The 27,441-nt window shown below is 38.8% G+C and overlaps 2 protein-coding genes and 1 long non-coding RNA gene across 9 annotated transcripts in view; 1 reads left to right on the forward strand and 2 right to left on the reverse strand.

Annotated features, from left to right (window-relative positions):
• Positions 1-27,441, forward strand: part of DOCK11 (dedicator of cytokinesis 11) — a 189,785-nt gene that overhangs the window by 112,223 nt on the left and 50,121 nt on the right. For 5 of the 6 annotated variants that reach the window (XR_007409530.1, XR_003129495.3, XM_025431298.3 and 2 more), the window contains exons 29-40: positions 148-231; positions 1,086-1,197; positions 1,723-1,761; positions 3,438-3,616; positions 8,675-8,791; positions 10,407-10,482; positions 11,260-11,369; positions 13,549-13,660; positions 20,173-20,239; positions 21,922-21,969; positions 23,335-23,477; positions 24,724-24,839. Coding sequence is in view for 4 of the 6 variants with exons in the window: in XM_025431298.3 (XP_025287083.1) it covers positions 148-231; positions 1,086-1,197; positions 1,723-1,761; positions 3,438-3,616; positions 8,675-8,791; positions 10,407-10,482; positions 11,260-11,369; positions 13,549-13,660; positions 20,173-20,239; positions 21,922-21,969; positions 23,335-23,477; positions 24,724-24,839 (1,203 nt within the window). In the remaining 2 variants the exon portion in view is untranslated. The remainder of the gene's footprint in view (positions 1-147; positions 232-1,085; positions 1,198-1,722; positions 1,762-3,437; positions 3,617-8,674; positions 8,792-10,406; positions 10,483-11,259; positions 11,370-13,548; positions 13,661-20,172; positions 20,240-21,921; positions 21,970-23,334; positions 23,478-24,723; positions 24,840-27,441) is intronic. The other variant, XM_025431300.3, reaches the window with a different exon arrangement.
• LOC118353664 (DNA endonuclease RBBP8-like) lies at positions 13,991-18,569 on the reverse strand. Of its 2 annotated transcripts, none has more exons than XM_049107881.1 (2): positions 16,661-18,569; positions 13,991-16,125 (listed from the first exon to the last, which is right to left on the reverse strand). In XM_049107881.1, exon 1 carries the CDS (start codon positions 18,416-18,418, stop codon positions 17,084-17,086), a length of 1,335 nt encoding a protein of 444 aa, XP_048963838.1. In that variant the 5' UTR covers positions 18,419-18,569; the 3' UTR covers positions 13,991-16,125; positions 16,661-17,083. The 2 variants fall into 2 exon arrangements, with proteins under 2 accessions (XP_048963838.1, XP_035567387.1); XM_035711494.2 differs by having other exon boundaries at positions 16,323-18,569.
• Positions 13,991-18,736, reverse strand: LOC112649181 (uncharacterized). The gene is made up of 2 exons (XR_003129497.2): positions 18,564-18,736; positions 13,991-14,245 (listed from the first exon to the last, which is right to left on the reverse strand). It is a non-coding gene; the product is annotated as an uncharacterized LOC112649181 (long non-coding RNA).

The raw sequence follows: 27,441 nt of genomic DNA on the forward strand, positions 1-27,441 counted from the left end.
CAGTAAAACTCTGAAAACTATTATTCTATTACCTGTAAAATGAGAATGTCATGCCCTTCATGTGGAACAAATTTTACAACTTTAAAAAGCTATGCTTGCCTGACTTGCAGAATTGTGTCACTGTTCATTTTGTTTTGGTTTCTGTAGCGCTGTCTGACACTAATGGACAGAGGATTTGTTTTCAATTTGATAAATGACTATATATCTGGATTCAGCCCCAAAGATCCTAAGGTAAGTTATAAGGATGTAACCGTAGCGGCTGCTGTACATTAGAGCATGAGACCCAGAGTGGTATTCTCTGGAGGATTTGGAGCTGCTCTTTTTGTTTAGGTACTTTGAGTATATCTGTACCTTAAAGCAGGGGATACTGGTTAGCGTTTGGGGAGTCCCCAAGATCACCCACATGGAAAGACTCCCAGGACTCAACGTATATGGTTACGGTAGCCTTAGTCACAGCTAAAACTCATTACAGTGACACAGTGAGGCTACCCAGCTGCAACAGTAAAGGAAAAACATATCCAGTGGAGTCCTTGGCAGTTCTCAAGTGGGCTTCCCAAGTGCCCGCCCTCCTTCCCTCCAGTGAAGGCCACATGGACCACACCCTTCTTGCAGCAGTGACAATGCAGCCACTTGTGTGCAACCTTTCTGTTCAGGGAAGCCCATTTGGAACTAGGAGTTTAGGATTTTTCCTGGGGGCCGCTCCTATAGTGGAGGCCAGTCAAAATTCCAGAGTTGGGAAAGGAAAAGAAAGCAGATGTTCACAATAAATCACATTGTTTATACAAAATGGTCTGAGCAGGCCGGCAGAGAAGGCACAACCTTATCATGTAGGGAGCATTTGAAAATCCAATTTCCCAAATGCCAGCCAACAACCAACCTTGCAAGCAGCCAACAACCAACCTTGCAAGTGGGCTTTCTTTAAAAGGAGAGCCTACTCTGTTAACTCTTCCCTGCATGGGTCACATCTCAAGGTATCCTTAAAACACCGAACACTTCTGTTGGGGAAATGAATGCCCTGTATGTAATCATTAAAATTAGTAAATGCCTACTAAAAAGGAGTTCATGTGTTGTTTCCTTCTATTTAGGTTCTGGCTGAATACAAGTTTGAATTTCTGCAGACAATTTGCAATCATGAACATTACATTCCTCTGAATTTACCAATGGCATTTGCAAAACCTAAGCTCCAGCGCGTTCAAGGTATGTATTTGCATTTTCCATCATTCGAAGTTGTGTGGTTTTTTTTTTATGGGGGCTAGTGCTAGTGTAGTGTAATGTCTTCTAGATAAACCGTGAGTTTAAAGGTAACCTCAGAAGCATTAACTGTTGGAAGATACGTCCATTAACAGTATTCTGCACTTGTTTCATCGTGTCAGTGATAGTATTCATAGCATGGAGAAATCAGGTGTATTACACTGATGGCTGCTTTAACCAGAGGTGTCAGATACTAGTAAAATTACTTTCTGTAGTAGTGTTTGGACTCTTACTTGAGACCAAGTTAAAAAGAACAACAACAAACAAACCATAGAAATGCATTTCCACTGAAAGGAACGTCAAAAGAGAAGCATAAAGGCAGAGTGGAATTGTAATTCGTTGTATGTATTAAATGTATGAAATGCCTTCAGTTAACTCCATTGCTAGTTTAATTGAATGCTTTGTTGTGTAGCACTATTCTTATGTTACTATGTTTTTTATTTGTCCCTTTTCTTTTCATATATTAATTAGATTTTTTTTCATTTGCTGTGGACCGTTTGACTTCAGTAGGTAGGTTTAACTCGGTTCACTCTAAAGTAGTTAAACTGTCTTTAAAAACAATCTGATGAATGGCTAAGATGGACGGGGTGGGGGGGGCTTTGTTTGCTTTCCAAATCTTCCTGAGCCACAGTGACGCTTTAAGCTGACATTCTCAGACAACCAAGGAGATGGTGTAGGAGTTTTTATGATTTGTTGCCTTTTAAGATAAGCTTTAGCATTAATTGCTAGAGGAATCCACTTGAAAACAAGTTCCTGCTCCAGGCAGCATGGGAACCGGAGGGTGTATCTGTTCTTTAAGTGTGTGTCCTCTCTCCCAGGCTTGTCTCCTTCTCTCTGACCCCGTCTAATGACTGCTTGGCTGCAGTTTTGGAGGTCTGGATGAAAGTACCCAATGGGATTTATTCAAATCTCTGAAGTAAAAAACTTACTGCCATTGCAGAACCTGCCCACTAACCCAGCCACCTGGGTTAGTCATTGCTAGCCCTCATGTGTGGACAGTGGTCGGGATTCACAAAAGACAATGACCCAGAGCCAGAAGAAAATCAGCTGTCTTGGTCTCCAGGGGAGTAGCTGCTGAGTGGTGGTGTTAGTCATTGAATCAGAGCCAGCGAAAGAGAAGAAAAAGTCTTTAGGAAACCAAGCATCCCTGCGCAATCACTTCCCAGTTAGATGCTGAGCGTGTGTAGCTCGAATACTTCCCTATTTTTTATTGGTAGCTGTGTGGAAGTGAGAGGAAGGAAGGCGGCATCTACAGATCATCATGATTTAGGATGAAATATGACTACTCACAGCGTTTATGGCTTCCTAACTGGATACGTAGAATTATATGAACTGTTGAAGAGGCAAAAAATAAAAAGACAAAGAAAAGAAAATATATCCTTTAGCTTTATGGCTTAATTAAATTCAAGCATAGAGGAGAGGAAATAAAGATTGTGAAAATGTGCCACAGAAATTATTAAACTTGGTTACCTTCCCTTGTGAGTAGTTACAAGGCAAGTCTCAACCAGGATGTTGTTAGCAGCTGAGATTTAAAACGGACTGAGGTCTAAAAGGGAGTGAAAGACATAGTTCGAAGTGGTGATTTTCTGAAGTCAAAGATCTATATTTGCCTGCTGATGAATTGGAGTGAGATGAGGCCATTTTTCTTACTGTTCTTGGATCCCAATGTATTGGAGCCAGTATGTGACATTTAGACAGTCAGTAGTTAATATCATTAGATTGATTCAGTTGTCCTTGTCTTCCTTTTCCTACTTAAAAAGTGTAAACAGATAAGTAATGCAAGTATTGTATAGAAGCAGTCCAGTTTGTAGTTGTGACTAAATCTTTTCAAGTGTAAAGACGTGTTAAGACACTGCCAAATGTAGTATTCTTTCATTCTGGGTTCTAGCTTAAGACTCCTAAGAGTTAAAAGGAATCTAGGATCTAGGAAAAAGAAATCTAGGAACTGTCTTACTGATTGAAATGATCATTAAGGCTATCATACAGCCCTAATTATGAGCACACCTGTCTTGTAAAAATTTTGCATGCTCATTCTACATGAAAAAAGAATTGTTCACATTAATTAATGACTAAATTATAGTTCTTGCTAGCATGATCATGTTACTAAATAATCAATGCAGTATTTTAATGTTAATGTGATTTGTGATTATTTTTATCAACGGGTTTTAAATTTCATTATGCTGCAGATTCAAATCTTGAATACAGTTTATCAGATGAATATTGCAAGCATCACTTCTTGGTTGGTTTACTTCTGAGGGAAACCTCCATTGCTCTCCAGGATAATTACGAGATCAGATATACAGCTATTTCTGTCATAAAGAATCTTTTGATAAAACATGCATTTGACACTAGATACCAGCACAAGGTAAGGATGTCCTTGTAATCAGTATCACATTAGTCAATTTCTGCTAAGATTTTCCATTAAAGACAAAAGTGTTCAGTAAGGAACATAATAGGAACATTGATGAACTTATTTTTATAAATGAGATTTGTTTCAGTATCAAATGATTCAGTTCTAAAAATACTGTTCAGTTAACTATTGGAGAAAAACACTGGTTTCTCAAATCGTGTAAAGAACAACATACCTCCTTCATGATTTGTTACATAAGCTAAGTAGGATTTTTTTTTAAAAAATCATTTATGGTTATAGCCATGTATACTCTTTCAAATATATATCTCAGTATATATCCTCTAATATATATCCCTAAATGAATTATATTGATTACAGACGTGTTAGCTGTGCCAAATGTGAAATACATAATACAAAGATTTTCTTCTTACTGAAAAAATTTACAAATGCTATAAACTTTATATCCATTACACATTGTGTGTGTGTGAAGGCCATAGCTGTAGTTACTGTTTGCTCTACCTTTAACATATACATTCAGATCTTATTAACATTAAGCCCTATGGACTTAAAAAAGTAGATTGCAAACTGTGGATTTAGAATAACCTAACTTATGTACCTGAAATCAAATGCCTCAAGGTAACATCATATTATTTCATAATTAATAATTTGTCCCTTGGTTTTTCCATTCAAAGATAAATAAAAATTAGGATATCATTTATTATTGTAATCACTTTGGAAAGCTGACTTGGAGATAGAGTGTATTCTTTCTCTACAGTATTCCCATTTGTCCATGATAAACAGAAGATGCCTGCCCTCTATATCCAGTCATATTTCTTTAATTCCAAAGTTTTGGTGGTTTGTTTGTTTGTTTGTTTACTTACAAATTTTGCTGGTTTTCTTCATGTGATTCTATCTTAGAGTGGATTTATTTTATGATTTTTTTAAAGATTGTATTTATTTATTTGACAGAGAACACAAGCAGATAGGGGGAGAGAGAGAAGCAGGTTTCCTGCCGAGCGGGGACCCCAACACGGGGCTGCGTGAGCCAAGCCGAAAGTAGACACTTGACCCACTGAGCCACCCAGGCGCCCCTATCTTTTTTTTTTTTCTTAGATTTTATTTATTTATTCACGATAGACAGAGAGAGTCAGAGACACAGGCAGAGGGAGAAGCAGGCTCCATGGAGGGAGCCTGATGTGGGACTCGATCCCGGGTCTCCGAGATCGCACCCAGGGCCAAAGGCAGGCGCCAAACCACTGCGCCACCCAGGGATCCCAGCCCCTATCTTAAAGTAGATTTAAACTCAGCTCTAGGGGATCCCTGGGTGGCGCAGCGGTTTGGCGCCTGCCTTTGGCCCAGGGCGCGATCCTGGAGACCCGGGATCGAATCCCACGTCGGGCTCCCAGTGTATGGAGCCTGCTTCTCCCTCTGCCTATGTCTCTGCCTCTCTCTCTCTCTGTGTGACTATCATAAATAAATAAAAAATTTAAAAAAAAATAAATAAACTCAGCTCTAGGATATCATTTGTTACTTACTGCAGTTTGCATTGGTTTTTGTCATGTTATAACTATAATAACATACTCCCTTTGCTCCATGATGTGCTGTTTCCTTCATGAATGTCAATATTGCCTTAATGCAAGTTAACCGGTATAATATATCTAACGGAAAGATACCTCAAAAGTCAGCCATTCCACCCAAGCTTTGTCAGACCCTTAAAAATGCCAGGTACCACTGGGTTCTGGTTAACTGCTGCTTATGCCTAGTAGTGCAGAAAAGGATCTCATGCAATGTGGAGGAAAAAGTCTCTAGCCATGATTTCAAAGGATTCATGGGAAAAGCACAAAATGAACTTCCCCTTCTAGAAGCAGGAAGCTTTGCTATTTCCCTCCTACCTCTTCAGATGAAAGTGCAGGAAAATGGGATTTCACTAGTGTCTTATCTAGAGGTGGAATTTTAAATATTTTCTATCACATATTTTGGACATTATTTCTTTTTTGAAATTCTGAGAACGGTACATGTACATACACACATATAACTCTCGTTATCTGTAAAAATTCAACACTATGCCTACTTGAGTATTTGAGGTTTTGGAGTGTGGGAAAGATTGAGATGCCAAGCTCATTATCCTGTCAGTGACTTCTCCAGCAGTAGCTACTATTATTAGCTTCATATACATACTTCTACCTTGTGTAAGCGCAAGCCTAAATGTATTTAAAATGGAAACTATTATGCATTTTTCTTTTTTTTTTAACTTAACAATGCATTCTGAAGGGGCACCTAGGTGGCTCAGTGGTTGAGTGTCTACCTTCGGCTCAGGTCATGATCCCGGGGTCCTGGGATCTAGTCTTGCATCGGGCTCCCCACAGGGAGCCTGCTTCTCCCTCTGCCTATGTCTCTGCCTCTCTGTGTCTCACATGAATAAATAAATAAATAATCTTAAATGCATCCTGAAGACTAGATCTACATTAAAAATATCTGCATATTATTCCATCATATGGATATATCACATTTTATTTTATTTATTTTTTAAGTACGCTCCACACCCAACATGGAGCTTGAACTCATACTCCTAAGATCAAGAGTCTCACACTCCACCAACTGAGCCAGCCAGGCACCCCCGGATAGTGCCTTATTTTTTTTTTAAGATTTTATTTTTTAGAAGGGGGGGCAGAGGGAGAAGCAGGCTCCATGCAGGAAGCCCGACATGGGACTCGATCTCGGGACTCCAGGATAAGGCTGGAGCTGAAGGCGGCACCAAACCACTGGGCCATCCAGGCTGCCTTATTTTAAACCATCTTCTAGTAATAGATTCTTTTTTTTTAAAGATTTATTTATTTTATTCAGAGAGAGAGAGAGAGACTGAGAGGCAGAGACACAGGCAGAGGGAGAAGCAGGCTCCATGCAGGGAGCCCAACATGGGACTCGATCCCAGGTCCCCCGGATCACACCCCAGGCTGCAGGCGGCGCCAAACCGCTGCGCCACTGGGGCTGCCCCTAGTAATAGATTCTTACTTAGGTTGTTTTCTGTCCTTTGTGCAGGCAAAGCTTAATGTATTTTACGCTGACTATGTGTTTTCCTGTATTCCTGTTCCCCCTGAGAGAGTTGTAGTCTCTCCTTCCCTAGTGATCACTATTGAACTAAAGTGGACTCCCTTCTAGAAGCTGTAATATTAATAATAGTAGCTAAAATTTATTGAGGACTCACTACATGTAAGACACTGTATTAAGTATCATTATTATTATCCCCATTTTACAAAAGAGAAAACTGTGGTCAAGTGACTTGTTCACAATGCAGGAACTAGTAGCAGGAGACCTGGAAATCATACATGTATAAAATCCAAAATCTGTGTTCTTAGCCACTAGACTATAGTGACTGTCACATCCAAAGTGGGACACTAAAAACCTAGAGAACCACCAAAAAAGGATGACAGCGATGGGGAAATGTCTTGAAACCAAAGTCATGTGAAGAATAAAGGAAAGGAATTAGGGCCATTTAGCTTTGCAAGAAATGAATTAAGCTGATTCATGTTAATGGTCTTTAAATATTTAAAGAGTTGCTGTGTAAAAGTGCTAGTAGCCTTACTCTTTGTAGTTGCAGAGGGCAGAGCTATACTTAGCAGGTAGGACTTAGAAGGAGTAAATCAGCTATAGTACCCTTCTAATGGAACCTAGGAAAAGGCTGGAGTGTTTAAGGAAGAAGTGTAAAAGGAGCCATTTGTCAGGGGTAGGTAAGGGCCATTCCTGCCTTGGGCGGGAAGTTGGACTCGAATGTTGGTTCTCAGACCTCTCTGCACATCAGCATGATATGGGGCAGATTCCCAGAAATAATGAACAGTATGAAAAATTGTTCAGCCTGAATAACAAATGCAAATTCAAGCAACAATGAGATAACTATTGATCTGCTGTATTCGGTAGGTTGACTGTTGAGCCCTAGAGGCCTTCTCTAAGTCTCCAGACAAACCTCCCAAAGTCATGAAATGTGAAGGGGGCAACCTTTATGCCATTACATCCACTGTTTTTGCTGACTTGAGTGTATGTACATTTTGGATGAGGAATGTCTAGAGCTGAGAAAAGCAATAAATACATTTTCGTATAAGAGGTACCACATTAAGACTACTAGTGGCCAGGAGATAAATAAATATATTTATTTACAAATAGATCAATCTCCCAAGTCTTAAAATTGACCCGAGGGGCCAAGATCACATTATCTTAACTGCTTTGATCAAAACAAAACAAGGGTGCCTGGGTGGCTCAGTGGTTGAGCATCTGCCTTCAGCTCAGGTCATGGTCCTGGGGTTGAGTCCCACATTGGACTTGCCACTGGGAGCCTGCTTCTCCCTCTGCCTATGTCTCTGCCTCTCTGTGTCTCTCATGAATAAATAAATACAATCTTTAAAATAAAACAAAAAAATGTTTCTTTAAGGAATAGAGTAACTCACCATTTTTCAAAAAGATTCATTTATTGGAGAGAGAAGGGAAGGGCAGAGGGAGAGAGAATCCTGAAACAGACTTCCTACTGAGTGTGGAGCCCAATGCGGGGCTCAGTCCCAGGACCCCAAGATCCTGATCTGAGCCGAAACCAAGATTCGGCCGCCCAACTGACTGAGTCACCCAGGAGCCCCAGTAACTCACCATCTTTTTTACTTCTTTCGTTTATTCATTCTTTCAGCTGATGTGTATTGACTATCTTCTCTCTGCCCAGGCACTGGGATTGAAGCAGTAAAACAAGACAGACACAATCCCTGTGCTCATGAAAACGCAACCCTCACTGGAGTTAAAGAATGGGACTGATATCTGCTTCCTAGGTCAAGTGCTATTTTTAAAAGAATGAACTTCTGCCTTTTATGTAGTTAACGTCTGAGGGATGTGATTTGACTCTGTATTGTGTCTACATTCAAATACCAAGAAGGTTCTGTGGTAACTAGTTTTGAGACTGAAAGTACAAATAGACTCGTGCTTCACTCATTTGTTGTGGTTATCAGCCTACTTAGAGTCTCAAAACAGATAGATGAGGCCAACTTTGTGATGTAGACATATTATATACCTATTAAGCTTTGGATAATTATTTTTCAGAACCAACAAGCCAAAATAGCACAATTGTACCTCCCATTTGTTGGACTGCTTTTGGAAAATATCCAGCGGTTAGCAGGTCGAGATACTTTGTATTCTTGTGCAGCCATGCCTAATTCTGTAAGTAGTTATGTGTCTCCACTGGTGCTATCCCGTTTTACTGACTTGTTTAGAATTGGGATCGTATGCTGTATGGTCTCTATCTTAATCATTACTTTTCATTCCATTTTTACAGTTAAGACTTTTTCTAGAGCAGTGCTTCTCAAACTCTACTGTGCATGCGAATCACCTGGGGATTTTGTTAAAACAGTGATTCTAATTCTGTAGGCCTGCAGTGGAGTTGGAGACCATGTGTTTCTAACACACTTTTGCCTGATTCTGGTCCAAGGACTACAATTTGAGTAACAAGGTCCAAGAGAACACCAAGAATCCCTTACACCCAGTGTTTTGTTTTTAAGATTTACTGTTGTTATTTGCCATTAATATATTTATTCAACTTGTAAACTGAATGGAAGATTCTTTGCTTCCAAAATGTGAGGCACCAGGGGCTAAGCTGTATTCCTTTGCTTCCCTTTTGCAGGACATCCTCCTTTTGGTTCTTCTTGAAAGTTGCTTTTAGCTCAGCACAATTGATCTGTGCTTTTTTTCTCCCTTTAGAAGCTTAGTGTTAAAAGCAACTTTGGAGGGTGATCAGTCTCCCATTTGGCAAAACCACTTTTTGGCATTGTAATAATTAAAACTTTCCTTCCTATGTTAGACCTAAAAGGTTTTCTTATCTACTTGTCCTAGTTTTGCCTTCTTAGACATACATAGAACACATCTGTTCCCACCTCTGCATTATGCCCCTTATACAACTGCCTTCTAAATTTTTGTTGAGACCAGACATCTCCGCTTCATCTGCTGTCATTCCAAAACCCTTGACAATCTTGGTTACACTCTTAGATACGCCCCATTTTAGAAGTCACTCTATTAAAATGTGGTGTCCAGAATTCTACACTTTAGAGTCTGCCCAGTGGGACGAGTAAGTCCTGCCCTACTTCCCACTCCATGTTCCATATGGCCCAACATCACTTTCACACTTTCAGTAGCCATGTCATATTGTTGAGTGGCAGGTTAAACTGGGTCATTTACAGCTTCCTTTGGAAATTACCCCTATCAAATGTCGTATCCGATTTGATCAGCCTGCCTTGGGTTCCTGGGAAAGCTGCTTTTAAGCCTCCCTGATGGCTTTATTGCCCATAGCTCCTGATTACATAAATCAGCTCAATGTGGGTGCTACATTATCTACCTGGGCTTTAGGCTGGTCTCTCTTCACAAATACAGTTACTCATGCTTATCCTCACTCCACAACATTTGACAGTGATATTTGGAAGTATTTTACTTATCTGTTCTTTTTTCTGTAGTTCAAATTCATCTAGGGCTTCTGGTCACACCCCTCCTTCTAGCGTTGCACCTAGTTCCAAGGAGGAGAACTGAGCCATGATTGGGCTGCAACCAGTTGCAGCTTTTACCAGCTATCTAGAGTTCTGTTACTTGGCCAGAGGTCATGCTTGCAAAGTATACTAGTCCCCTGTTTTTAAAGAGATGTCACCTAAATGCTAATAGTGATAGCTGATTTACACTTTCACAGTGAGCTTTGTTTAAAATTAGGGTACTCTCTCATTCTGTTGATTCCAATTTCTCATCCTTGTGTACAAATGTGTTGAAATGACAGAGGTATCACATTGTGTTACAGGCATCCAGGGATGAGTTTACATGTGGCTTCACTTCACCTACAAATAGAGGGAGTCTGAGCACTGACAAAGACACAGGTAATTAAGTCCTTTAAAGATTATACATTGCATGGTATGTAGAAATGCATCCTTTCTCTGCATTTTTGAAATACTTCATAATAAAAGTCATACATAGCATGTTCTCTACTAAACTTTAATTAAAATCTGACTCTTGGGGATCCCTGGGTGGCTCAGCGGTTTAGCGCCTGCCTTCGGCCCAGGGCATGGTCCTGGAGTCCTGGGATCGAGTCCCACATCAGGCTCCCTGCGTGGAGCCTGCTTCTCCCTCTACCTGTGTCTCTGCCTCTCTCTCTCTGTCTCTCATGAATAAATAAAGAAAATTTAAAACAAAATACAATCTTACTCTCATTTGCAGCCTTTTTTTTTCCTTAAGTTTCCTTATCTAAGCTTGTTTAAAACGTAGCTTTGGTATACTGACATAATAGAGGCTAATGAGAAAAACACTGGTTTCTGATCCTTTTATCTGTCTCCAGTCTTGAATAAGACACTTCCATTTCCTGGGTCCAAATTTCCTTATCTATAAAATTCTCTCTCAGATTGTGTGGCTTTCATTTATTACTTCCAAGGAACTTCTTGTAGTTTCATACATAGTAAAGTATTTCAAGAGGTTAAAAAAAATCACCCATTGTTAGGCTTTTTTTGGTGTTTTGATATTATATAGAAACTTCAAATTTTAGTTGACCAAGATCTATCCCCTAAAATCTATCTTTACTTAAATTAACCCAGTACCTACTTTTAAAAATATTTTTTGACCATTCTTTTTGTTGTTAACACAAGGACTTGGCTTTATTCCAGCTTATGGGGCTTTTCAAAATGGACATGGAATTAAGAGGGAAGATTCAAGAGGTTCCCTCATCCCAGAGGGAGCAACAGGATTTCCAGATCAGAGCGGAACTGTCGAAAATGTAAGAACCTAAATATATGGGATAACCCTAGGGATGTGTTGGGCTACAACAATCTTTCTTCTCAAAGGCTTTCTACTCTCCTATAGCCTCTCTGGATCTGTAAAAAGCATCCCATAATTCTTGGATATTGCGGTGGTTCCTTCCTATCACAGCAGCTGCTACTTGGATATTTAAAACTGTGGAGGATAAGGCATTCATCATTAAGAGTTCTAACTTTGAATACCTCCCTTAATCCTCACATACTGTAACCTGTTCTAGAGAGGGAAGGTTCAAGTTTAAAATATCTAATGCACCTTGTCATTTAAATCCCTTCATGGCAGGGTTAATTCAGCCTTTCATTCTTTTGTAATAGAATAGTTAACATGGGAGAAAAAAAATTAGGTCTCCAAATTGATGATCTTGGTGTCTCATCATCACTTAATCAGAATATGTTCTCTAACATTAAAATTTGGGAGATGTGTGCCTTGAGACAGAAACCTCATTTTATTTTTGAGACAGAGAAGAAGCCAGCGGCAGGGGGCAGGCAGCAAGGAGGGGCAGAGGGCAAGGGAGAGAGAATCTTAAGCAGGCTCTATACCCAGTGCAGAGCCCAACGCGGGGCTTAATCTCACCACCCTGATTATCATGACCTAAGCTGAAATCAAGTCAGACACGTAATCAGCTGAGCTACCCTGGCACCTGGGAAACTTATCTTAGGCCAGTAAAGCCTTGTCACACTACTATGTAAAATCACAGTCATATAAAATTAGGGTTGGAAGGGTGCATAAATATAATAAATTCCAACTCAGTTTACAAATGAAAACTGGGTTTGTGGGATCCCTGGGTGGCGCAGCGGTTTAGCGTCTGCCTTTAGCCCAGGGCGCAATCCTGGAGATCCGGGATCGAGTCCCACGTCGGGCTCTCAGTGCATGGAGCCTGCTTCTCTCTCTCTCTCTCTCTCTCTCTCTCTCTCCCCCTCTCTGTGTGTGTGTGACTATCATAAAAAATTTAAAAAAAAAAAGAAAACTGGGTTTGTGACTTAGGACAACCACACAGCTATGGCAGGCCAGACCTGAGCCCAGGTTTTCTGATTCCAGCCATATTTCTCCTTTATCATGGCATTCTTAGTGTGCACCAGAATCACCTGGGGAGGGACCTAATATAAGCAGATAGCTGGGCCCCACCCCAGAGTTTTTTATTCCATCTGGGATGGGGCTTGCTAATTTGTTTTTCTAAGTTCCCAAGTGATGCTGATGCTGCTGGTTGGGAACCACTCCTTGAGGACCACTGGAGTATACTTCATTGAGCTTGGGAGTAAATAGTAATTTATTCACAAAGGTTCCTATTTCATGTCATTTAGAATTCTGTCAACAGACATTATCATAGGTAAGGCAGATAAAGGACAAAGAAGTTAAAGAACTTGTTAATAATCATACAGCTAGCAAGCATTCAGAACCTAGGTGTTTTGCTCAAAATGAAAATTCATTCTTAGTAAATCCTAGTTTAGTAAATGCGTATCTCCAGCCCAATTTAGCTCAACTGTGGAAGTATTGGTTTTTAATAAGGAAAATTCTTTAGATTATTAATACTCTATTCATATAAATTCCCAAATAAGTCAGATCTTGGCATGCTTAATAACTGATATTTTAACAAAAGTCCTTAAATAATGGGAACATCACTAGTTTGTAGATGCTCTAGTTTTGAAATATTACTGGAATCTTCATCATATTATCTTGTAATATTAGCCCTTTAAAAAATATAGATTCCCTGACCTATTATTTGTAGGTTGGATTTTAATTAATAAACTTTGAAAGATTCAAATTAAAAGAGCTTAAAATGGCTCTGTGCTTTGATATACCTTAGTTAAGTTCCTCCTCCATGTAAAAGCTATTTTTCCTGGAATAGCCACATATGGTTATATAAGGTTTTTACTACTACTAAAACACAGAACTTATGGGAATGAAACACAGTGTTCATGACTATTATCTTGGTGAAGACCCTCGGATGATTTCTAGTGATACTACTCTGTGCAATAGCAATAAAGAAAGATTCCAGCTCATTTACCTTCCAAGTATGATATAAAATTTGGATTTAGGCTTAGAATTTTCCCAAACAGGACTAATGATACAAATAGTTATTGGGTTAAAGGTTATGGGGAATTATAATATTGTTTCACAAAAGTCCTATCTTTCTATTACAGACCCGACAGAGTTCTACAAGGAGTAGCGTATCCCAGTATAACCGATTGGATCAGTATGAAATCAGAAGCCTCTTAATGTGCTACCTGTATATAGTAAAAATGATTTCTGAAGGTGAGTTACCAGCATATTAGGCCTGGTCTCTACTAGACATTTACCTTCGCAAGTTCATGCAGTAAATATTTGATCATCATTTGTATGTAGAACACATACACATTAGAGACAAATCTTTGAAGACTCTGACCTTAAAACATTCCTATATTTCTAACTTAAAATAGGTACATTTTGGTCATAGAGGTTTGAGTCTTCTATTTTTTGAATTTAAAACTTGATTTCTAAAATGAAACAATAGTTTCCAAAGTGCTAAACGTTTTTTTTTTCATGCAGAGCTTATAATTCAGTAAATGACCGATGTAAATAGGAGGAGGCAATAATAACCAGAAGTCATATTTAATATTTTAGTTTTTATTTAACCCAAGATTTGGAAAACCAGAAGCAAACAAAAAAAGACAGGAAGGGTTCTCTGAGGGTAGGGAGTGCCACTTTTATCTTCGTAGCACCACTGATGGTATTGTGTGGTATCAGATTCTTTTTCAGACTCCAGTTTTTTTCCCTTGGTGTAGAGTTGTACTATTTACTAGTATTAACACTTCTTCATATGATAGAGTAACCAAAGGGTTTTCATAAACTGCATGTCCTCTGGAAGTAAAATCAAGAGGTTATCTAATTCCCAAATACCACATTTATTTATATAATTCCCTCCCTTTTCTTCCTTTTCTCAGTATTTTTACTGAAAAACATGTATGCAGGAATAAAGAACATAAAAGGACCTCAGTTCTGATTATCATTATACATGTTATCATTATATTTTACTTATCTATTTCTTACTTTATTTTTAGTAAATGTTAAAGATTTTTTATAATAATACAGGCTATAAAAACAAAATAATTTGATAGCTAGAGACTAAAAATAGCTAGATATGAATAGTTTAGAATATATTAATAAAAGTAGAAATATAACTATAATCTTTAAGTTCTAAGATTGTATAATTTAAAGTCAAAGACTATATTGAGACTATATGATGTACCACCCTCTTTTGGGAAAGAAAGAAATAAAGGGAGATCATTTTGAACCCTGGTGGTATTTCATTCTGAGAAATAATGGATCAGTTAACAACTATAGCCACAGCTCACTATTTTTGTCTTCCCACAAGGTGAAAAGTGGGCAGACTTGGAAAGTGATGGTTAATGTATATGGGGTTTCTTTTGAAGGTGATGAAAATATTCTAAAGCTGGGGTGATGGTCTATAACTCTTTGAAAATGCTATAAACTACCGTATTGTGCACTATTTAAATGGTTGAGTTTTATGGTACATGAAATCACTCAATAAATTTGTTTCTTTAAAAAAAGGTCTAAGGGGATCCCTGGGTGGCTCAGTGGCTTAGGGCCTGCCTTTGGCCCAGGGTGTGATGCTGGCGTCCCTGGATCAAGTCCCACGTCGGGCTCCCTGCATGGGGCCTTCTTCTCCCTCTGCCTGTGTCTCTGCCTCTCTCTCTCTCTCTCTCTCTCATGAAAAAATAAAATCTAAAAAAAAAAAAAAAAAAAAAAAAAAAAAAAAAAAAAGGTCTAAGAGGGACACTTGAGTGGCTCAGTGGTTGAGCATCTGCCTTTGGCTCAGGTCATGATCCCAGGGTCCTGGGATCTAGTTCTTCATTGGGCTCCCCATAGGGAGCCTGCTTCTCTCTCTGCCTTTGTCTCTGCTTCTCTGTGTCTCTCATGAATAAATGACTCTTAAAAAAAAATGGCCTAAGAGACACATGAAAAAACAACAACAACAACAACAACAACAACAAAAAGTAGTTGAAAAAAAAAAGTAGTTGAATACCACCATACCCCAAGGAAAGAAAGTTGGGGGCAGGCAGAGAAAAAAAAAGGAGGGGGGAGGAAAAAAAGGAGGGGGGAGGAGAAAAAAGGAGGGGAGGGGAAGAAGGGGAGGGGAAGGAGGAGGGGAGGGGGAGAAAAAGGAGGTGGGGGAGTTGCATTGCTGACTGCTCCTCTCTTCCACATGTGCACACGTGCACACCACACACACACACACACACACGTGTGCATGTGCACAACCACATACTGTGATAACCAGTGACAAGTCTCTGGCTGTTTTTTTTAGTGTCATGGATAAGACCATAACTGCTTTGTTTCTTGAGAACTTCATAGTTCCTGCTCCTCTTATAAATGTTGACCTCTCTTGCTGAATATTTGGTCTTTGTTCATTAGATTTTTCTTTCTTATGCTCTTTTTGATTTTTAAAAGCACATTTTTAAAGAACTAGTACACAGTCTGTCACATCTCTTTATCTTTTGTACATGTAAAGTCATATTCATTTTATTCTGAAAAAAATCTACTTCTGGATCTTTCTCAATGGATGTATTCTAGTTGCCTGGTCTTGTCTGGTAAATTTTTTAGTCACTCTATGTGCATTTAAATGTTGAACTCTTATAAGTCCACACTCTCCAGGTCCTCTCTTGGCTTTAATTGGTTCATAAACAGAGCAACTTAATTTCAACAAAAAGATGGTAGACCTCTATCAATGGATGTATTATAGTTGCCTGGTCTTGTCTGGTAAATTTTTTAGTCACTCTATGTGCATTTAAATGTTGAACTCTTATAAGTCCACACTCTTCAGGTCCTCTCTTGGCTTTAATTGGTTCATAAACAGTAGCAACTTAAAAAAAAAAATAAACAGTAGCAACTTAATTTCAACAAAAAGATGGTAGACCTCTATCAATGGATGTATTCTAGTTGCCTGGTCTTGTCTGGTAAATTTTTTAGTCATTCTATGTGCATTTAAATGTTGAACTCTTATAAGTCCACACTCTCCAGGTCCTCTCTTGGCTTTAATTGGTTCATAAACAGAGCAACTTAATTTCAACAAAAAGATGGTAGACCTCTATCAATGGATGTATTCTAGTTGCCTGGTCTTGTCTGGTAAATTTTTTAGTCATTCTATGTGCATTTAAATGTTGAACTCTTATAAGTCCACACTCTTCAGGTCCTCTCTTGGCTTTAATTGGTTCATAAACAGTAGCAACTTAATTTCAACAAAAGATGGTAGACCTCTATCAATGGATGTATTCTAGTTGCCTGGTCTTGTCTGGTAAATTTTTTAGTCATTCTATGTGCATTTAAATGTTGAACTCTTATAAGTCCACACTCTTCAGGTCCTCTCTTGGCTTTAATTGGTTCATAAACAGTAGCAACTTAATTTCAACAAAAAGATGGTAGACCTCTACACTTCTGTATGGAAGTAGAGGGATTCTAAATTTCCTTCTCTATTTGTGCTATATTTTATTAACTGGCATTAAGTCATTGTTTCAAAGTCTTAGTCATTTCCCAAACCTTTTTTGTTCTTATTGTCTTGTTTATTATTTACAGAAAAACAGAATCAGAGTCAAGGGTAATCAGTTACACAGTCTGAATGGACAAGAAGACTGTCCTTTGGTAAAAGAAAAGCATTTTCCTTGAGAGGATGAGGGAAAGCTACTTCTCCCTTTTTCCTGACTGTATCTTGGCTTTTCTCTTGATTACAGACTCAAAGATCAAACTTTGGGTATCACTTGGAGGCTTATAGGCACCATACTCTGTACTTGTAGATTCATTACTATTCTTCTTAACGGATTGTTCAGTGGACAGTGTCTGGTTACTGCAATCTCTTACAGAAAACACATTGTTGCAATAAGCAGTACCAGCCTTCAATCTTCTTTTCCCATTAGATTTTAAGGTATAGTCAAAAGGAAATACAGTTAAAGGGGGCTTTTCCTTTCTCGATGTAAAAGGGGAAAGTGAACTTTTGTTATAATCAGGCATATTTTCCTCTGAAGTTTCAGATATGACTTGAGTAGTTGGGTTTTCTGCAGAAATACTGGAAAGGCTCCAAGAGAAGTCAATATGAGTTTCACACTTTTGTGTGGAGGTCTTCTGGGTGATGATATGTTTCCTTTTTGGCTGGCCAAGCTTGTCTTCATGAAGGTCTGAAACATCTTGAAATCCATCCCCACTTTGAGGATCAAGTGTAGATGTTAAAGGAAAAGCTGCAGTTGACTTCTGATTGGTACTGCTCACTGCAGCAGGCTTACTGCTATTAGAAGAAATCTCAGGAGAGATCTGTGGCTCCTCAAAGAGGTCCTGACTGTAAAATGGAATTGCAAACTTTGGACTTTGTCGTCGTTCTTTTTTTCTCCCAGATCTTATCTGTTCAGTATTTGATTGCCTCATTTGGATAGGCAGATGCATCTGAGCACTTGGGGCAGGCTCCTTGACCGAAAAAACTTGCACAGACCTTTGAGTACAGGGAATAAAGTCATCATCATCGCTATCAGAAAAAGAAAAAGAAGGCTGAAACTGTTGCTGATTCAGTCTTAGTTTTTCAGAAAGCTTTTTATTTTCTTCTCTTAACTTATTCCTTTCTGCAGTAAGCTCAGCAATAAACTGAAGATTTTGTTGCTGAATATCATAAAACTCTTGCTGTAGCGTGTTCCTGTACGTTTCATTCATTGAACAGCGGTCACATACTTTTGCGTTTAACTGATTTCGCAAGTCACGAATGGTGCTATTGAGGACTTTCTGTTGTTCGGTCAGCTCTTTAATTTTGGCTATGGAGCCTGTCCACCTCCCGTCTGCCAATCGCTCTTTCCTCAAAGTGGCTAATTTTGCCTGTAAACGGTGTAGCTCTCTATCATGGAGCTCTTTGAGTGCTAGCCAAGTTTTCTTAAACTCGTCAGACGACACATCACAGACACTGAACCGCAATTTATCTTTTACTGAAGGTTTCTTACCACTTCCCCTGTCTCCTCCACCCATGTTCCCTTTCTGCATTCTGTCTCACGGATTTGGGATTTAGAAATGGTGGAGACGGGCTAACGGCTTGACAGCGCTGCCGCCGCTGCCGACAAAATGGCGGAGGAGCTGCTGACTAGAGCTGGGCCGCGGCAGGGATAAGGCTTTCACCCCTTTTACAGACCTTCTATGAAGCTGCCTCTGGGCACACGGCTGGCACAAGGCTGGCTCAGGGATGGATGGAAAGTCCCAACGTTTTGGCGGAAAGAGGTACGAGTCTTTCGCCAGGAAAAGCCGGTGCGCAGGAGAGGGAAGATGGCACCTCGGCACCGCGCTTCGACGGGAGGCTGAGAGGCCGGAAACCCGGTGGCTTCTGGGAGATCTGGGCTTCTCTGAGCAAGGCAATAAAAGGCGGGGGGGGGGGGGGAGACCGGAAGTCCCTGCTCGCTTTATTTATTTATTTTTAATCTAATTTGACGCTACTTCTCATTTGTATTCTTGAGGATCAGTGTTTTAGAAAGTATCAATACTCATGGCTTTAAAAACAGTTGGAAGTAAAGTCAAAATCCCTACCTTCCTCCCTCTCCCACCCCCTCCATATAGCCAACATCGCCTAGTCTTCGCAGCCCTCGCTTGCCGGTTGTAACTGGAATGGCAGGTTTGTCATTGGACAGTTCTGTTTTACGTATAAGATGTTTACGTTGAAGAGCTACCGGCACCGCTAGCTATATCTGAGTTGCCTAAAAAGGGGACGGGGAGGGGTGCCTGTCTGACTCAGTGGGTAGAGCATGCGACAGGATCTCGGGGTTGTCAGTTCTAGCCCTAACTTTGGGTGTAGAGATTAGTTAAAAATAAAATCTCTTTAAAAAATAAAGGAGCGTTAAGTGGCGGCAGTATTTTTTTTTTCTTTTCATTTTTTCCCCCCACATCTCAATAAGTCACTGTGTTGGAAGCAAAGGAACCAGTCACAAGAGAAGTATATGTGATAGATTTAAGGGACTTTTATATCTGGAATAATTCAATATGTGTGTGTGGACAAATGGTTAAAAGATAAACAGCCATATTTTTAAGAGTTTATTTGAGCAAAAATTGATCAGAATCCGGTAGCATTCAATCTAGCAGATAGAAAAAAAGGCCTGAGGAGCTGTACAAAATGAAAGACTTTTAGAGGTAGAAGGGAGCTGGAACAAGGAAGTTAATACAGGGGGGAAAAAGTGGGTTGGATGTGCTTAGCATAAAGTTATTTAACATCGTTTTCGTTCAGCCTGTTGTTTTGTTTTTAACTCTGTGTGTGTTTACATAATACCAGGGCCTCAGAGTTTATAATGCAAAGGCAAACAGAGAAAAAAAATCTCTCTTATAAAGTTTAAAGTTCTCAAACTTTTTGGTTCACAGAGCCCCTTGAGTAGCAGGCAAAGGAACTTGACCCTCTGTTTGGAAAAATACACATAAGCACACCATGTTGCATAAAATTTTAAGAAGTTCATTAAAAAACCCCAGGTCTGTTTCCCTTCCTCCATCTTCAGGGACGATATGAAGATTAATGTCAGCCATCCAAAAGAATATTTACAAAGTAAATAATTGTTAAAACAATCACAGATAAACCAATACATTTGGAATTAACTCAAATACAGTGTGTATTGAGCAATGAGATGGGAGAGGAGGAAATAGATGAAACAACTGGCTGTGAGTTGATGGTTGTTGAAGCTAGGTTATTGGTTATTGGTACTTTGGGGTGCACTGTGTTATTTGCTCTACTTATTTCAAGATCCACCACTTTATTCCATTTTCAGATACTCTCTTAACTTACTGGAACAAAGTATCTCCTCAGGAGCTCATAAACATTCTCATACTTCTAGAGTAAGTTATATTAATATATTTTTGTAAATTTTCTTCTTATTTGGGGGATAAAATATTACCTTTTTTCCCAACAGCTTATTTGCTAATAATGTAGGAAATATTCAACTATTTTGGTAGCATCAAGGCTAGCACATAGGTTCTTCACATAGATAGAAGGAAACATGGAGATGGAATACTTAAGATATCAGAGAAATTAGCTAATAATAGACCATCTTTCAGCCCAGCAGCAGTCTTTCTGGACTGGAAAACTAGAAGTGGCATCAGCTGTCCAAAAGCATTCATTTGGAGCAGATGCTGGCTTAATGGAGCAGCGTCAATGACTGGAATTTAGAATTTGTACTCCTCTGTAGAGCTGAGTAACCCTACCAACTTCAGAAATGCATATATATATTCATTTCCATTTCAAGGCAGTTGGGGGAAAACCCAGTCTTATTTCCTAGGTGGAGGTGGGAACTTGCCCTAGATTGTTTGCTGAGCTATTTGTACATCCTTATTGAAAGCTAGAAAAAAAAAATAGAATGAAATGTAAGAAATTTTTAAATAAATAGCACACAGGGGCTCCTGGCTGACTCAGTTGGTAGAGCATGTGACTCTTGATCTCAGGGTCATGAGTTCAAGCCCCACTTTGGGCATAGAACTTACTTTAAAAAATAAATTAATTAATTAATTAATTAATAGCACACACAAATGATGCTTTTATGTGCACGTCCTTCAAAACAAAAAGGATAACCAGTACATATTAAAGTCTTTCAAAATTTTACAGAGAGTGTCAGCAAACAAATGACAGTTAAGATATTAAAAAACTATACTGAAATATTTACTGATGAAAATATATGATGTTGGGGATTTGCTTCCAAAAAATACAAGAGATAGGGAGGGTGGAGGGAGAGCATGGAACCTGTTCAGAGTGTAGGATAAACAAGAATGGCCATAAGTTGATAACTGTTGAAGCTGGTGGGTGCTGGGTATGTGGGAGTTTAGTATGCTATTTTCTTTACTTCTGTATGTGTTTGAGATTATGAATAATGGAAGGTATCTTAATGCCATTATAGAAATACAGCAGTTGCTCCAATTTTTAAGGCTTAAGAAACTTTTTATTTAGGTATTAGTGGCTAAGCTGGAGATTTTTGCTATGAAACCTTATAGAGCACGATGTAGAATCATCATTTGCATTGACAACCTTTTTATTTTTTATTTTTTATTTTTTTCACTGACAACCTTTTTAAATGTGGCTAGAATTGTATGTGAAGACATGGAGCTTTTTGTTGCTAATGTTGTTATAGCAAATAAATCTAGAAAGATATAATATGGCAAACCCACAAGTAGTTAATGTGTATATGTCTGTATACCAAAGCATATTATTGTAGTATGATTTAAATAAGCCATTCTTGGGATCCCTGGGTGGCGCAGCGGTTTGGCGCCTGCCTTTGGCCCAGGGCGCGATCCTGGAGATCCGGGATCGAATCCCACGTCAGGCTCCCGGTGCATGGAGCCTGCTTCTCTGCCTGTGTCTCTGCCTCTCTCTCTCTCTCTCTCTATCATAAAAAAAATAATAATAAATAAAAAATTAAAAAAAATAAATAAATAAGCCATTCTTTGTAACATGTGAGTTTTCAAATATTACTTGTTAAAATACAAAGCAAGGCAATATCTTACTAACATGCTGTTGTTTTTCTTTCTAGAGTATGTTTGTTTCACTTTAGGTATATGGGAAAAAGAAACATAGCAAGGTAATTCCCACTGCAATTTCCACTTTTTTCCTTCTCTTCCAACAGAGGGCAGTGTTGATCATGCCATATAAAACCTAGATTCTTCATTTTGTGTTAACATGAGGTTGCTTATGGTTTATTTAATATGTCTGAACTCAAATTGTAAATTAAACTAGTGTGAAATGATATATTTTTAAGTTTTCCAAAGGGTAGTGATTATCCTGATATGCAGAGTTTCTGTTCTAATCCTAGAACAGATGCTTGTCTTTTCTGAAAGAGGTGAGAAAGGGCTTAGATCCAGGAGAAGGCAGGAAATCATAAAGTGGGAACAACTGTAAGGTCTGTACTTTTATCAACAACCTGTCAATATTGACTTCAGTTGCTAAGGTAAATAGAGATCCTCAGCGGCTGAGATGTGCATTCTATATTAGCTCTTTTCTACTTTTTGCCACCTATGTCTTAATGAAATAAATACTTCAAAAATGTTTGTGGGAACCTAAGGAAAAGATTACTTATTCCAGTAAGATCTGTTTTAGGGGTAGAATTAAGGAACTCAAATAGAGTCCTTTTTATTTTAAGTTAAATTCCATGGCACTTCTAAAAACCAAAGGGGCACTTTGGATGGAGGTTATTGCTCGATGTTGGGAACATCCTAATAATGCATAATTCAGGTGACGATTTCCAGTGTCTTTCCCTGTGACTGGAACTGGCATGGTAACTACCACCACGAACCTTACTTAACCTCTACAATTCTGCTCATTCTCCCACTCTGTTCACTAGAGGAAAGACAAACTCTTCCTCAGTTCCCAGACGATCCAGCTGTAATTTTTTTTAAAGGAATCTTAAAATCGAAAGAAAACAAAAGTTGGCCCATCCTAGTAACAGACATGTTTACAGAGTAAAAATTTCTGATCCAGGACTCCAGTCCAGGAACAGATCAAATTGGCATTCTTTTTTGCACACCTAACCCCAGAAATCCTCCCCACCTCATTTTACCTCTGAGTATCCGTCTCATTCTTTCCTGGGACTCTTGCCCTGCCTCACCTTTTGAAGAAAAGCGTGAGCCTTCTGAAGTGTTGGCCACTTGACTCTGATTTTTTGAGGGGAGGGAGGGAAGTAAGGAACTTTTTCTAAATTCCTTAATTATATTCTCATAGCAAAAGCTCTTTTAAATATCCATGAAAACATCATACAATTTCCAGTGCTGCCTCATTTCAGCCAAGTAATAGTAGATAGAGTATTGAACATGGTATGCTGTTGATGTGGAAACCTAGTCATGTATTAGGTTGTTGTTTATTTTTTATTTTTTTGGTTGGTTTTTTTTTAATCTAACATTGAGATCTAGTATTAAAGTACTCCATTTCCTAACTTTAAAATTCACTTTAGGGTACATGATGCCTGGCTGTCAAAGCACTTTGGAATAGACCGAAAATCACAAACCATGCCAGCTCTACGAAACAGATCAGGAGTAATGCAGGCCCGACTTCAGCATCTTAGTAGCCTGGAAAGTTCGTTTACACTTAATCACAGTAAGTGAAAATGTGGGTAGGATAGCCATTTGAAATATACATGTAATACCATGTAACCTTGAAGAAATTCTAGCTTAAATTGCCAATACGATTGGAAATGCTTTTGCACACGTGAATATCTTTGCATATCTCTGTGTTTATATACAGTCATTTCATCATGCATGAATATCTGACAATACATGCATGGATTTTCCAGCAATTTTTAGGTAATAGTGGTTTTTCTCTTAGTTTGGTATTAAAGAAATTAATTTTTCCCACTGAATTGCTGTTTCCATCATATTATTTTACACTGGATATCCTTCATTCCTACTGTTAAACTCCAATGCAAATAATGGCATCTCAATATAATAATATATATTTGTTTAATATATATAATATCTGTTCATTTGATGATTTTAAGGGATTACATCTGCTGAACTGACTGCAGAAATGAAAGAACTGTAAATACTATTTTGACCAAGGTATATTTCACATGTGTTGAAATATTGACAAGGAGAATATGACAAGGAGAGAAATGTTGACCAGCGAGGGAAGCTAGAGGGTTATATAAATGGAAGCAGTCCTCTGAAAAGCAAATATTAAAAAGTCAAAGAGAAATCTTTCATTTCCATACTGTCCTCTGGAGGTTGCAGAAAAGGAAGTCAGCCAAACTGGCTTTGTGATAAGGACTAATAATAAAAACAAATGTCTTGAGCGGATGGACCCTGAACTAATAATAGATTCAAAACCTTTTAAAAAAATGCAAGTTTTATAGCTGTAGGCTTTGCTCTTGTCACTTGTAAAAAGGTAATGGAGCTACTTCCTTTGGTTGCCCCAGATGCTTTGTTTTTCTTCTGATCTAGAAACAAGTACCCTAACAGAGGCATAATTGGAAACATCTGGCCACAGGGCACCACAGAATGTGATGTCGCTGACTGTCTATGATTTCTCATTTTCGCACACATAATTTCCCATGTTATTTCCCATCCCTGAAATCTTGTCTCCAAAGAAGCAGACACCTAATTATGTGTTGCAGAGTTGTTGATATGGAGCTGAAGTAAGAATGAGTGAAACTGATTAACCAGGATCATATTTGATTAAGGAATAAATGCAAGGAAGCTCATTAGGTCTGTGGATATTGAGAGCCTCCTTTCTTCTTGCTTGTGTCTCTCTGAGTCTTTGGGGGTGGGGAATCATTCAAAACTGATACGTGAATCTCTACATTGGGCAGTTTGCATTTACTTTTTTTTTTTTTTTTTAATCTTAGGCTCTGCGACAACTGAAGCAGACATTTTCCATCAGGCACTCCTCGAAGGCAATACTGCTACTGAAGTTTCCCTCACAGTGCTGGATACCATCTCGTTTTTCACCCAGTGTTTCAAGGTAAAAATGAAGAGTTAGAATTTAGTTGGTGTCATAAAGAAGACATTATATATAAATTAATTAGAGAAAGCATAGTGTAGGGAAAAAGTCCCTAATAAACTGTCTAGAAACTTAGATGACAGACCTCATTTGGCTACTGTGTGACCTTGGGGATCCACGGAGACTTACCTGCCACATCCATAAAGGGAGGGGTTTGGGGTCATTTGCCCTTATGCTTCCTTCTACCTCTGAACTTCCGTTGTTTGATTTTTTGTGTGTGTTTTAAAAATGTTTTCTGTCACTCTTTTATTAATATATCCAGTAACTTTCAGCTTGAATTAGGATTGAACCAGTTTGCCCAAATACTCGTGGCAATGAGATGTTTTGTCAGGCTTGATGATGTCCAGGCGGGCTGGCTGGCTTCCCCTGACCAGGCATTCAATGCTTTTTTTCTCAGATGTTTGCCTCTGGACACAAATCAGCATTGCTAGGATTTTTAAAAGAAGGTTAAAGCAATGATCTTGCAGGGTTTTTGAGGAAGCAAAATGAGATGATAGGAGGGTGCTTTGAAGAGTAAAAATTATGTTACTGTCAAATAATGTGACATTAGCAGAACTCAAAAGTAAAAAATCTTGTTTGCTTTCCCTTGAGTTACACAGGTCAATTATTTTCATCCATCTTCTCTATGTAATGCATTTAATTGCTTCAGCCCTCCAGGTTTTCCTTCTTTTTTTTTTTTTTTTTTTGAGAGAGCGTACCACATGTGGTGGGTGGGGGTGGGGAGCAGAGAGAGAGAGAGGGAGCTCCCACGTGGAGCCCAACTCAGGGTTCAGTCTCACAACCTTGAGATCATGACCTGAACTGAAACCCAGAGTTGGATGTGTAACCTCCTGAGCCACTCAGGTGTTCCATAGCCTTCCAGATTTACTATGGAATCCTGACCTGGGCTTTTCAGAGGCTTATAAGGGAAAATGAAATTAGATATTAATAAGAAATAGGCTACAGAATCTCTTTATCAAGTAATAAGTTTGTTCTAATTAAAATGCAGCCTAAGTTCATTTTTACTGTGCCAATAAATAAGAAGGACATCTTAAGGCTCACATTGTATTCCTTCCTCCTATTCAGATCCTTACTTAACAAATACGTGTCTTGGCAGATGTCAGTCACTATCCCAAGTGCTTTGCAAATATTAACTCACTTTTCTATTGTGAGGCTGGGGGTGAGAAAGGGGAGTGATTGCAAATGAGCACCAGGGATCTTTCTGAGATAAGGAGAGTATACTAAAATTGGACTGTGATGGTTGAAAAACTCTGTAAATTTCATTAAAATAATTAAATCATATACATAAAATGGGTAAATCTTATGGTACATATATTATACCTCAATAAACTAACAAATATGAACTCACTTTTATTTTTAGAAAATTTTTAAAGATTTTATTTGTTTGAGAGAGACAGAGCAAGTGAGTGTATTCCCAGTGAGAGGGAGAAACAGACTCCTGCTGAGCAGGGAGCCTGACATGGGGCTTGTTCCTAGGACGTTGGGATGAAGACCTAAGCCAAAGGCAGACGCTTAACCAACTGGGCCACCCAGGCACCCCTTCACTTTTAATCCTCATAATAGCTCTTTGATACAGATACTATGATTATTCCTCTTTTAAAAATTAGGAAACTGAGGTTCACAGGGGGAAGTTATGTCACATAGCTGGCCAGTAGCAGAACCAGGATTCAGAGCTAGGACAGTCATTAAAAGAATCCATGCTTTTTTTTTTAAAGGTTTATTTATTTATTTTAGAGAGAATGAGTGGGAGGAGGGACAGAGGGAGAGAGAGAATCCTCAAGCAGACTCCCTGCGAAGTACAGAGCTGGCCTCAAGGCTCCTGGGACCCAGAGATCATGACCTGAGCCAAAATCAAGAGTCAGATGCTTAACTCGCTGAGCCACCCAGGCACCTCATGAATCCATACTTGTAACCATTACACCCTGAGCCAAAGTAGACTAAAGAAAGAACCAGAAAAGTTTTATACCATTCAGGGATTCTGGGTGTTGATGTTACCATTATACCTAGTCTGTTCAATTGTGATACCTGCCATTGAGCAATATACTGCTTAATATTAATAGATTAAAAAGGGCACCTGGCTGGCTCAGTCAGTGGAGCATGCATCTCTTGATCTCAGGGTGGTATGTTTGAGCTCCATGTTGGGTGGAGAGATTACTTAAAAAGAATAAGCTTTTTGAAGAAAAATATTAATAGGTTAGTAGTGTTTTCTACTAACCTATTAGTAGGTATACTAACCTATAACTAGTTCTGCATTTGCTATGCTACATTGGAAATTTTTTTTCCATCTACTTAAAATGATGGAATTACGTGCAGTTGGAATTTATGCAGCGTTTTGAGATTTCCAAGTTGAAAGATGGCACAATTTTTTTTTTGGCACAAATGTTTTTAAGTTATATTTAACTTTTTGTTTTTCTGAAACTTTCAAGCAGTGCTTTGATAAACAGGTATGGCAAAGTTGACTCTCATTTGGGGGAGTGGGGGATGGCATAAACTATTTCTGCAAGATGTATTTTTTAAAGATTTTATTTATTAATTTGAGAGAGAGTGATAGCATGAACAGGAG

The sequence above is a fragment of the Canis lupus genome, chromosome X (genome assembly GCF_003254725.2).
Source record: "Canis lupus dingo isolate Sandy chromosome X, ASM325472v2, whole genome shotgun sequence".
Taxonomy (NCBI): Eukaryota; Metazoa; Chordata; class Mammalia; order Carnivora; family Canidae; genus Canis; species Canis lupus.

Excerpts from the sequence above, each read along its gene's own strand:
- LOC118353664 (XM_049107881.1), bottom strand. The coding sequence starts at position 18,418 with ATGCAGAAAGGGAACATGGGTGGAGGAGACAGGGGAAGTGGTAAGAAA.